The sequence below is a fragment of the Fundulus heteroclitus genome, chromosome 6 (assembly GCF_011125445.2).
Source record: "Fundulus heteroclitus isolate FHET01 chromosome 6, MU-UCD_Fhet_4.1, whole genome shotgun sequence".
NCBI lineage: Eukaryota > Metazoa > Chordata > Actinopteri > Cyprinodontiformes > Fundulidae > Fundulus > Fundulus heteroclitus.
The window spans coordinates 5,436,688-5,449,112 of NC_046366.1; the positions used below are offsets into that span (position 1 = coordinate 5,436,688).

The 12,425-nt window shown below is 40.9% G+C and overlaps 1 protein-coding gene across 1 annotated transcript; it reads right to left on the reverse strand.

The window, feature by feature from the left end:
- Nucleotides 1-3,138: 3,138 nt before the first annotated feature.
- Nucleotides 3,139-10,858, reverse strand: cpdp (CPD photolyase). The gene is made up of 10 exons (XM_036137916.1): nt 10,605-10,858; nt 10,038-10,516; nt 9,795-9,943; nt 8,096-8,278; nt 7,559-7,717; nt 5,608-5,806; nt 5,330-5,482; nt 5,081-5,202; nt 3,749-3,908; nt 3,139-3,663 (listed from the first exon to the last, which is right to left on the reverse strand). The coding sequence occupies exons 1-10, from the start codon at nt 10,625-10,627 to the stop codon at nt 3,515-3,517; spliced, it is 1,776 nt and encodes a 591-aa protein (XP_035993809.1). The 5' UTR covers nt 10,628-10,858; the 3' UTR covers nt 3,139-3,514.
- Between the last annotated feature and the right edge of the window lie 1,567 nt (nt 10,859-12,425).

Below are 12,425 nucleotides of genomic sequence, written 5' to 3' on the forward strand. Positions count from 1 at the left end.
TGGCTGAGATTCACTTTTACTTTTAAATCACAAAGGTCTGACTAGCTTGTTAGCCTTCAAACACAATTCCAACAATCTCGCAGTAATAATTTTCCCAACAGGTAGGAACCATTACCAAATAACCTCACAAAACCTGCCATAACCAAATAGTTTATATACCAACTCATTATTTTTAAATGAGTTCACAAACCAGTTTTTGAGATCCTTTTGTTTCTTTGGTTTCTCAAATGTGAAAAGAAACATGAGAATTTCAAAAATTAGAATCAGGACATAAAAGATTTCTGAAAAAGTGTAGTCTATTTTATTAAGGTTGCATGAAAATCTTTACCACAGTTAAGATTTGTCATTTACTGACAAAGAGTACCTCAGTGGTGCTAGCATGTTTAGCATTAGCACTGTCGCTAAACTAGAGAGTCATCAACATGTCAGTGAGGCGCTAACCCACCGCACAGCAAACGAGTCATTCCATGATAATAACCCTATCACGTCTTAAAGGTGTGTTTCATCTACTGGATCACCAACATTTATATTTAAGCAGCTTTGTATACATTGTAATGTCTCGTTTGCAGTGTAAAGAAAAACCTTGATCAAAATTTCATCTTTTTATGAGAAATAACAGCCTTTTTAGTTGACAAGCCCTAGTTTGTCAAGTCCCTCAAGATCTAGAGGGAAGTATACATTGAAAATATCAAATAAGGTTTTTAAACAAATAAAGAAATTTTGATATCAAACCAAACATTTATTTCTTTTTGAGTTTTTTTAGATTAACTGTTAATTATTCATTAAAATCACATAACTTAGTTCTGTACCTGGATAATATCCCCTGAACTCCATTACAAGAGTGATTCCCCAGTGGTATAGAGTTGTATCTAAAACAGCATGATATCTCTGAAGGCTTTTGGACAAGAGAACAAGAGGCAAGTTGCTCTTGTCATTTCCTTTATTTTGCTCATTTATCTTGTGGCATTGTGGCTATCAAACTCAATGAATCAACACTGTAACATGAAAAAAATATAGAACAAAAAGTTTATTTTATTTTTTTATAATTCTGAATCTAATGCATTCCATGTACTCTCTCTCTCTCTCTCTCTAGTATTTACTACATCTAGCTCACTCAACCCTGTTACAGGTTTGTTTAAATTCCGTGAAACAAGAGATACATGCATGCATACGCATACATACAGAGACACACACAGCAATACAGGCACAAACATGGTAGGTTATTTTATTGAACGGACTTTGCATTGATTTACACTCATTTTCCATTGATTCATATGGCCTAACGCTAAACCTTACCATTACCACTACATACCTAACCTAAACTTAGTTCACACAATGGTAAATTACAACAATTCAAAAATGCGAGCTTTTCTGATATTTTGTATATAAAGTGGGTTAATTAATGTGGGGAATGTCTGATTAACATATAAGCACGGCTTTGCCTGCTGATGGTAGCACTGTAGCAAAAGTGTGCCTTTAACAAAAAAAAAAAAAAGGTAAAATACAATCCAGGTTAGGATGCACCAGAAATGGACAAAATATTTTGAGACGGCCAAAAGCTTAACCTGTTACTCAGAATAACTGAAGATTACCCCTTTTTTCGTTGCACTTCCCCCACACAATGCAAATGTTTTCTGATGCAGAGCCAGAGGAGCCAGCTTTCAGTTAACTCACCGATATGGACTCTGCCAGCGCAAAATAATTTCAGACACTTGTAAAGACCAACTTGAGCAACCAAAATTGCATAAGTACAGAAAAATATGGATGGGGAGACAGTCAGTCAGGAAGCAGGCAATGGAGCCTGTATGCTTCCTCTCATAGCTCCTTTAGCATAGGAACCTCACGGCATTCCTTACTGGTGCCAAGGCGCAATAAGGAATCCCACAATCCTTTGTGTGATATGGCGTATAGACACAGCCCACCTCATGGATATTGTAGTTCTTTGAAGGAACGCCGTGGCCTTGATTTGACTAGAATCACCCATGTGTGTTTCCATTGTGTAATATCATGAGTTAAATGCTGTCTGAAATCACAACAGTCCAAAGCTCCTTTCCTCCCCATGATACAGTTCTGAGGTGACAATTCTCACAGGTTCCCCAAATAAGGAAAAGGCTTGATTCTGGTGGTGGTGTAATGGTGAGGGGACACTTTGGCTTACCTGTAATTGCCACTTATACGCCACAGCCTTATCACCCCCTTTTAACCAGTGTTCCATCTTCTGATGGTGACTGCCATCAGTGTTGTAGTACTCGAGTCCGAGTCATTAGCTAAATTTAGAGACTCGTGACTTGACTTGGACTTGAGCACTGATGACTCGAACTTGGACTCCTATATTCTGACTCGGAAATTGAGAAAAAGACTTGACTTTTTTTTATATCATTAGGCTATAATTTTAATATGTCATTAGAATATTATTTGGTGTATGATTTTAATATCTAAATTATTAGTGCAATGTGGTGGAGTGTGGATTTTTTTCTTAGTTTAAAAACTTGTAGGCTATGCTTACTTTAGTGCGGAACTTGGACTCGACTTGATCAATAAGGACTCGACTTGGATCAAAAGTGACTCGACTCGGACTTGACTCGGATGAGTAGTGGACTTGACTCGGACTCAACTCTGATTTTTTTTTTTTTAATGACTTGGACTTGACTCGGACTTGAACACTGGAGACTCGAACCTGGACTCGGACTCGAGGCATAGTGACTTGACTACAACACTGACTGCCATCTAGGCTAGACTGGAGCAGGTACTGGTTTGTTTCATTAAGTGTGCTGAATGAAAGTTTGCTCCCTAAATGGGCAGGAAATCCATTGCTTATATAGACACACAATCTCATATCAGCTTGTGGTTGATAAAGGAGCATTTCTTCCTAATAGTTCATGCTGAAGGTTTTTTTTTCAAGCTTATAAAAAAAAAAAAAAAAAAAGATAAACATCTGTGCTAATGTTGGATTTCAGATTTTGAACAAAACCCCAAAAAGTAACATGGTGCATAAACACTGATATTAGAATTTTTTTGGGTGTTGGGAATATGCTCTTAACCAAGGAAGAGGTTGTGTGTCGCCTGTGCTGTTGCAGTCCCTGATTAATTTACAATCAGTATAATGAAAGAGATCAGAAAGTCACACAAAAAGCTAACTCTGTCTGGAGTTAATCCATTTATAAAAAAAACAGAATCTTACACGCCTGAAAATACAGCTTAAAAAGAGCAACAGGATTGTTGTAACAGTGAATCCAAAGGCAGCATCAAAACCTTGTAGAAACACATTTCTGGAACACCTAAAATTAATATGTATAGAAAAAAAAGAAGATACTGCACAACAGTTTACAGTTTTGATAAGTGCAGTTAAATAGAAAATAAAAAGGCCCAACATAATATACTGAATATCTTCAGAGACAAATACAAGAATAAACATCCACTACTAAAAAAAGACATAAAACAATGCTCCCTGAGGCAAAATATAGAAGATGGAGCTCATCAATTTTCTCTATATCCATTTCCAGCACAGCATGCTTCAGGGCTTCTTGGGACAGTACTTTTTCTCAAACTGAGCTACGTTGAACTTCCGAAGGCAGCCTTTGTAGTTCATGTAGCGGATCTTTCCGAAGACGGGTCTCTCAGCCCAGCCCTGGTCGTGGATGCCGCAGATGGACCACATGCAACCTACGAGACGGAGACGCAGCAGGGCGGGAGGTGTGAGAAAAGAGCCACAGCGGACCTGATCGCTAACACAGTCCTGCTAGCTTACCGACAAAGCCGTTAGGGTCCTGACCATCCAGCTCGTAGCGGTCGTTCAGGTACAGGGCGATGGAGAGCGCCTCCTCTGGTGACCGAGTCCACTCCAGGATTTTCTTGGCCCAGTACATCCTCAAGAAGCCATGCATCTTTCCCTCTGTTACCATCTGGTACTGGTGGGGGAAAACAGTGAGTGTATGTGTTAAAATTAAAGGAATAAAATTGTTCAAATAAGAAGATAAACCTTCTATATATCGTTTTTAAACTTAAAAACAAAAAGAAGAGGAAAATCCTCTAAAAGAAGGTGGAGGAAGAATTCAACAAAGCTGCTAGAAGGACCCATTTTACTCTGAGTTCTCTCCTCTTAAAACTTTTCCATGTGTCCTCATGTTACTCCACAAACTTCAACGTATCTTTTTTGGGATTTTATGTCAGAGAGCAACACTGAGCAGTGCTTGATTGCCAAGTGGAAAGAAAATTATATACGGTTTCTGTATGTTCAGGGTGGTTGTCCTGCCTTCTGTAGACTCTTACAGGTTATTCTCCAGGACAATCCAGGATTCAGTTCCATCCAACCAACTAACCCTCAACCCTGATCAACTTCCCTGTCTCTGCTGAAGAAAAGCAGCCCCACTGCAAGCAGCTGCTTCAACACGCTCTCTTCCCTATGTGGCTTGTGGCAAACAACAAAGAGGACTTTCTTTCAACAATGGCTTTCTTCCTTCTAGCCTTGCATTAAGAGCCAGATTTGTAGAGTACATAATCACCAGTTGTCCTGCAGCTCCTCCAGAGTCACCATGGGCTGCTTTACAGATAAAATGCTCTGCCTGCCCAGGCTGCCACTGATTATTAGAGATGCACCTACCGGATACCTGGATTCCATATTGACTTCGATATTGACCAATTAGGTGGATCAGATAGATGAATGATGGCAATCCAGCCTTTTCTTTTTTTATTATTATCATCATAGCAATACAATTACAGCAGTCTAGCCACTTCAATTCTATATTTGCAATGGCGGTTACGTCATCACGCAGAGCACAAACAGCAGCTAGCGATGAGCTGGGGGGGTCAGACTAAACAGTCACAAAAGCAATCCACATTTTCAGATTTTAGTTAATACAAAATGTTCAAAACCATGAATCATTTTCCTTCCTCTCCCTAATTATGCTCTACCTTGTGGAGCTCTATGGTGGAAAATAACATAAAACACACATATGTTTGTGGTAGTGATGTAGCAAAATGTAAACAAGATGAAGGTGTATGAATGTTTATCCAAAGCACTGTAGACAGCCTGACAGCACCATGGATGCTCCTCAGACACTGAACACAGACTTCATCGTACCTGAGCTCCGTTCCACAGCTTGTCGTGCGTTTGTGCTTTCTCCAGCTGCTCCCGTGTGTAAAGGTACTCCCTCTTGTCTTTGGCGTGATCTCTCAGGGTCTTCTGAGCCCACTCATAAGCCCCTAGGAGAATCCAAAACAAAGAACGAGTGAGGCAGAACCATGGCGGCTTCTCTTGTTGCTGTATTCAGACAGAAGGCTGCAGCAGCAGGACGGTGACGTCTCGGTTCTAAGCAGAACCCCTACTGACCTTCCACTTTGTCGTACTTCTCGTTGTAGAAGCAGAAGTTGTCGGTCAGCTCCCTGCGCACCACCAGCTCCTCGATGAAGGGGGCCACGGACTCGCTGGCGTTTTTCCCGCAGCGCCGGACCTGCAGCGCCACACGCTGGGCTGAAAGCTGGCCTGAGAGGGGGGGGGGGGGGGTTCAACACGAGCAAAGATGTGAAATCATATCTGCCTCTACACCTGCTGCATGTAGGTTTTGTTTTTTTTTTTACACGAGTTGCGCTTTCCGTCATCGCACTGACCGAAGCGGATCCAGGGGGAGAGCTGGCTGAGGGCGGCCATGTTGGGGTCGTTGCGCTGGGTGGCGAACAGCTTCAGGCGGACATCAATGAAGGACTCCAACATGGCCATCCCTGCGTCGGAGCCTGGCTTGGCCCACTGCGGTTCTCCTACTGTTCTGTCCACATCCAGGGAAGCCAGCGTTTTCTCCCAGTCCACAGGCTGTGAGGTGGAGGCAGGAGAGCAGAGAGGCACTCAGCTGAGATCAAACCAAACCAGGGAGGTCAGAGCAGCTCACCTAGCAGCCACAAAGGAGCTGCGTTGGCTTCATCTGCAGCTTAGAGCAAACTAAAATTAAAGATCTGCAGAAATTCTAAGAATATTCTACACTTTACCTACATTACTATAACAAACGTACCCCCTTACAGATTTCTTATGTTTCTTCTTTTTTGACAAACTTAAACGTTTCAGAACAAACGTACTTTAATATCAAACACAAAAATTATCTGAGAAAGTACAAAATGTATTTTTTTTATTAAAGCTGGGATTATGTTTTTTTTCTTGCTACCAGGCATTTGTGTTAATTCCTTATAAGCAGACGTGGGTAGTAACTAGTTACATTTATTCAGTTACATTTACTTGAGTAACTTTTTGAACAAAATGTAATTTTAGGAGTAGTTTTACTGCACTTTTTACTTTTACTTGAGTCACATTATTAATCAAGTATCGCTACGCTTACTTGAGTAAGATTTCTGGCTACTCTACCATTGCAAGTAACTTCATGAATAAAGAACATACTTGTTTAAGTACTGCTTTCAAATTTAATGTTGAAAAAAATTATTTAGAAAACTGTTAATTTTGTCTTTATTGTATCTTTTGTTTTTAAAATACCAGAATTTGCACATAACCTTATATTTATGTCTGAAACATTTAATAATCAGCTGTTAAGATGAATTACTCAGTACTTGAGTAGCCTTCTTACCTCATACTTTTTTTTTACCCTTACTTGAGCAATTTCTTAGCTGACAACTCTTTACATTTGCTTGAGCAAAAATATGTTGAAGTAGTGCTAGTCTTACTTGAGTAAAATGTTTGGCTACTATACCCACCTCTGCTTATAAGAGAGCCTTCTACGTCATTGATGATGTTTTAATTCAGCTACAATGGAGGGTTTTCCAGCCTGTTTAACGCCACGCCTCAGCATGTCTAACCCTAACCTTATACTCTGTTATAAATAATATAAATATAAAATGCCCCCCATTGCAAAGCTGGAGAGCTCCTTCAGTAAGACTGGTGCATCCTAGGTGCACAAAGGAGCGTTATCACAGATCCTTCCTCCCAGCAGCTGTTAGACTTTAGAACCATCCCTGCTCCCAACAAACACAAGTGTTTACATCACTGCTGTTAATGGCAGGTTTTCCATACTAAATAGTATTTTCCTGTTTTTTCCAGAAATATTCAGGCACACTTTGTAACTTTTTTCAATTATCACCTTGAATAAAAAAACAAAGAAATCTAGAAAATTAACAAACTCAGTTTCACATTTCTTTGAATCCCAGTATGCATTTTTTTTTTTTTTTTTTTTTTTTTTTTTTAGAAACTGCAATATTTTTTCTGTAGTTGGAAATTTGTCCTTACTGTACCATCTGTCATTCTAATTTTTGTTGTTACATTTTACCTTGGTGTGCATCTGCATGCTTCCATTTTGACATTTTGCTGCTAGTAATCTTGGAGTTCCCTACTGTGGGACAATAAAGAATATTTGGATTCAATTCTATTCAATAATCTGTTGTTTGTGACTTTCAATAAATGTCTGCACTGTTGGCTTTAATCAAGTCTGACTTATTTCACTGATGAACAGAGGGTAAATTTAAAGTAATGTCCCAAACATTAGGAGGTCAAATGTCAACGGCAGCATTAAAACCAGCTTATTCTGGAACCTCCTCAGTAACGGGCGGGTACTGCGGCACTTACTTTGGCGGTTCTCGTAGCGGTGTGAGGGTGTGGCTCTATAACGGGAAAATCCGTGAGGAACTCAGGCAGGAGGTTGGTTATTTTTCCTCTGATGGTTCTGGCAGAGTACTCCAGCTTGGGTGAAGCTACCCAGCAGGGAACAATATTATGGGCATCAACCTGTCAACAAAGGATTGAAGCAACAGGAAAAGGTGGAAACAACACAAATGTAACTGATTTTCTGTGATATCCCGACACAAAAGGTAGAGCATAATTGTGAAGTGGAAGCAGAAGGATATGTCGATTCCAGTGAAAAGATGAAGGAAAAAAATGGGACGTGCCCATGAGTGGCGTTAACACACAACACTTACAGGTTTTTATTTGTCGTCAAAACCGAAAACAATTAATCCAAGTCCTTCCACTGCACAGTTATACACTTTATATTAGTCTATCTAATAAAAAGGAATTGCACTAAAATACACTGATCTTTGCAGATTCAGTGTGCCTGATTTCTGCGAGGCGTTGTGAATTAGGGTCTGTGTTAATAGGTTTCCCAACCTGGATGAGGGGGGTGTCCTTTGAAAGCTTCTTTTTGACATCCTTCAGCCACTGCTGGGGCTCTCTGAGGGGAGAGAAGTCAGTCACCACGGCCCCGAAACCCTGATCAGACACGAAGCCAGGCAGCACTTCTCCTGGAGCCCCGTGCAGCAGGTGGAACTGGACGTTCAGCCGTTTGCACTCCTGTTTCATGAAGACGGGAGGGCAGCGTTAAAATTCACGTTCTTCAACAATGTACCATAGGGCTGGGCTTTTTTTGAAAGAAATATAAGATGAGACCATATCATTAATATCGAGATGGTCTATGCCATGTTATAATTATACTTTTATGTATTCCAGCAGGTTATTTTTCAGCTGTTTCTCATATTTATCTACATCGGTTTCCATAAAAAAAATTCCAGTGAGACATGATGCCTTTTTAGAATTACTTTATGAAAAGAAAATATTGTATATTGGCATTAAGCCTAAAAATATCTAGCTATTATTTTTGGTCCATATCGCCCGGCCCTAATGTAGCATTTACAGCTTTTCATTCAAATGCCAACGGCTGCCGATGGCTCGTCTCCTCCTGGGAAGAACCTGCTCAACCAACGGCGTAACGACACGCAAAACAAGTGCAGCTCATTACATAAACTGCTGTGGTTTCTTTGTTGAGTAGAAGTGAGGAAGCGAATGCAGTCCTTTGTTTCCTGGTACAAGGCAGGTTTTAATCACAGCCCAAATGTTTTCAGTGTTAAGGTTAAGGTTTGGGGGCCTTTGGAGAAGCTTCAGGTTAAGCCTGTTTATTTGATCCCACACCGCTTTTAAACACCTTTGGGATCATTGTCCTGCTGTAAAAGCCGTGGGTGTCCAGGTTTCAGCTGTCTACCTATAAACTTGGTAAACTCAGGACATTTTCATCTTTTAGCAGTGCACCAAATGATATTTACCAATTCTGAAGGTGCAAGCGATCAAATCTCCAGACAGGATTATGGAGATGTTAGCTGAGGGCTACAAAGAAACATGTGGCTATAGGTACAACATGCTCAGAGCCATTTATCTAAATATTAGAGGAGGTGTATGAAAATCTCTTGGCTGGTATTAATAACTAGAGACAATCCAGAATAAATTCAAACCTGTGCACCGATTTTTATTTTATTTTTTAGAGGTCATAGGAGTTGTCGATTGTCTGATTTTTTTTGATTGCATCACTAAAAGCATAACATTAATGAGATGAGTGTATGCAAGCTTCTGACCGGGACTGTAAGAGTTTTGAATCCAACAGAATGAACATCATCCTCACGCATCAAAGAAACCACGTCTCTCTCTCTCTCTCTCTCACTTTCATCTGATCTTTACCAAGTTGAAAACCAAGAAAAGGCTATTCAGTGTTGCCTTTACAGGTCAGAAAGAGTGGGACATTCTCATTTTGGTTTCATAAAAAGGAAAAACAAACAGATTTTCCTGTGTTTGACCTGTTGTCCTAAGCTAAATAATTTGGTTAGTCTTGAACACCAGCCATCTGATTGGCTCTTCATATCCAAACCCCCAGCATTACATACAGGACACTTGCTGCTTTGATGCTGTACTCTTGTAAATTAACCATGATTGGATTAAAGTCCTGCTCTTTTAATCGTAGGTCCTCTAGTTGAAGCATACCTGTGCAGAATTCACAAAATTCTTTAAATGTACTGTTTGAAAACACTTAATCAAAGACTACCTTTGCGACTTCTTGCAGTCCCTTGAGCAGGAAGGCATAATGTCTCAGCGTGGACAGCGGGGATTTAGGCACCAGCAGGCAGAAACAGACGTGCAGGGGGAGCTCCTCCTTTGCAGCCAGCTGCTGGGCACGGATCAGGGCCCAGTTGTCTACAGGTGGGGTTAAATGCATGAAGCGAAAGAAGGAGAGAACGTGTAGAAAACGTCCCGGTGCATGTCCCAGGTTGCTGTGTGGGCTATTCACCTTGCACCCTCTGGTCTCTCAGCATCCAGTACAGCACCCCCTCCGAGCCCTGCTTGATCTTGGCGGCGTCGCTGAGAACCCGCTGGCGCTTCTTGTTGAACTTCATGTCCTTCTTGTCCTCCCTCTGCTGCTTCACCAGGCTCTGCAGCCAGCCCGCAGCCTTCTCCTCCTTCTCCTTCTCCTTCTCCAGCTTTGGCCGCTTGGTGCCGGGCTCCTTGCCGCCTGCGGTGGACGACGCTTTGCGTTTTTTCTCCGCCATGGTGGCTGAGCCGGAGCCGGAGAACGAGCTGGTGGAAGGGAGGGAGAAGAAGAAGAAGAAGAAGAAGAAGAGGCTCGATCCGGGAGCCCGACCGTGGAGTTGGGCGAGCCTCGGCAGTGGGCTCCGTGCAGCGGAGGGAGATGAGCCGCAGGGAGGGCGCGGAGGAAACTTTGGGCACCCGCCGGTAAAGGCAGCAGTGAACCTGGAAATAGAAGACGGCCTACAGACCGCACATTAATCAACAAACGTGCGAAACTATCAATGTGTCAATGAATGGATCAAGCCTCCATTAAAACAGCTCCACAGACCTTCTCCACGCAGCGAGCAGCATGCACGGCGGAGGCGTTCAGGGTGGCCGGCTCTGGCTGCAGTCCGTCATGTAATGTAGGGAAGAAACACACTACCTCCTCTTTACACAACCGCTTACATGAGCACGTCGGCGCGCGGCAGCTTTCGTAACACTGTTTTCTTTTGATTTGACTACACTTCCCATCATGCGTCTCTGACGACCGCAGGCGGTCATTCGGTATGGCAACTATTTGTGTATATATTCGCCATCCTTGAAGTTAACTGTATGGCAAGTCATTCGTGACAGATTGTCAACCCACCCTGCGGCGAAATTAATTATTTTTTTTTACCTCAGAAGTTGTGACAACACTGCGCTAGATAGACCAGGGATCATCAGACTTTTTAAAACTGAGAGCCACTTCATTGGTACTGTGTCAAACTTATCTTTGATTTAGAAGAGTCAGAGTTCATCTCAACTTAATGTAAAATAAACACATTTTAATGTTTTTTTTTTAAATATATTGTCATTATTAAATCTATATAAATGCAAATGTGATACATTTTTATTCCTCTTCTCTTCCTTTTTAAATTTTAGATGCAGCTCACTGGTGGGTTCTGCTATTTTTAGAACAGGCTCGTGGGCCCCATATGGAGTCCTTGAGTGCTACCTGCTGCCTGTGCCCACTGTGTTGTTGGCACTGAGCTATATAATACACTGTAGTGCTGATTTTGCCGAAAAACTGAAGTCAATGGCCGCCATCTTGCTACTCCCTACTCTCACAGAATCCCACAGGATTTGGCTGCAACAACAAGCAGTTTTCTGGCTGTATGAAAACTTTTCATAGGGAATTCTACAGTCAGTGGATGTACTAACACTATCAACTACTAGGAGAGTAGGTGCTGAAATATCTTACATGGTATTCATATATATATATATATATATATATATATATATATATATATATATATATATATATATATATACACACACATATGTAAATATATGTTTTTGTATATTGTTATTTATATATTTATAAATGTTAAATATATATATTTAAATGAATAAAATGCAAAATATTTCAGCACATGACTTTCTCAGTACTTGATAGTTTTTAGAACATAATATAAAACTATATGGCATTTGATATTTTAAAAGTCTTAAGCCCCCCCTGAACATGAGAAAATCCTCGTTATTCGATGCTGTAGCGCACATATTCCCAAGTTACTGGGGGAAAATAGGGAGTACCAATATGGCTGCTGGTGGCTTCAAAGCGACTCGTTCAAACAGCGGGTGATTATCACTCCAGTGTATAATATAGCTTAGTGGTTGGTGGCTGTGAGTTGGACATTTATACCCACTTGTTTAGCATTTAGCCGGGCAAGTGGGGACAAAGACAACCTCTAGCGATGGTAACACTGGCTCACCGGTGTCACTTTCTCCCACTTGTAAGACTTAAGGTCCTTCTAGAAACACCAAAAAAAGAAAAAATACACTGTAGCTACTAGAAATTGCCCTACCAATTAATATCATACTGGATTAATTTAAGAGGGTGTAACAATGAAATTCCCGTAGCATCTGTACAAAATGATTGCAGTTGCCTGGAATATAACACTGACACAGCAAATGGTTCAAGATGGAAACTTGCAAACATGCTTAAATTAGAGGCAACAGGACTTTCACTCAGTTTTCCTGAAAAAAAGTTTCAACACCCTGTCTAGGAGTCTTGATTTAAAAATAAATCAAAGGAATATGATGAAAATAATACTGATTTTCACCCAATAGTAGCAATTAAGGTTATTTCACCATGGCTATTTTCCAAACTTAAAATTGACTAACATTA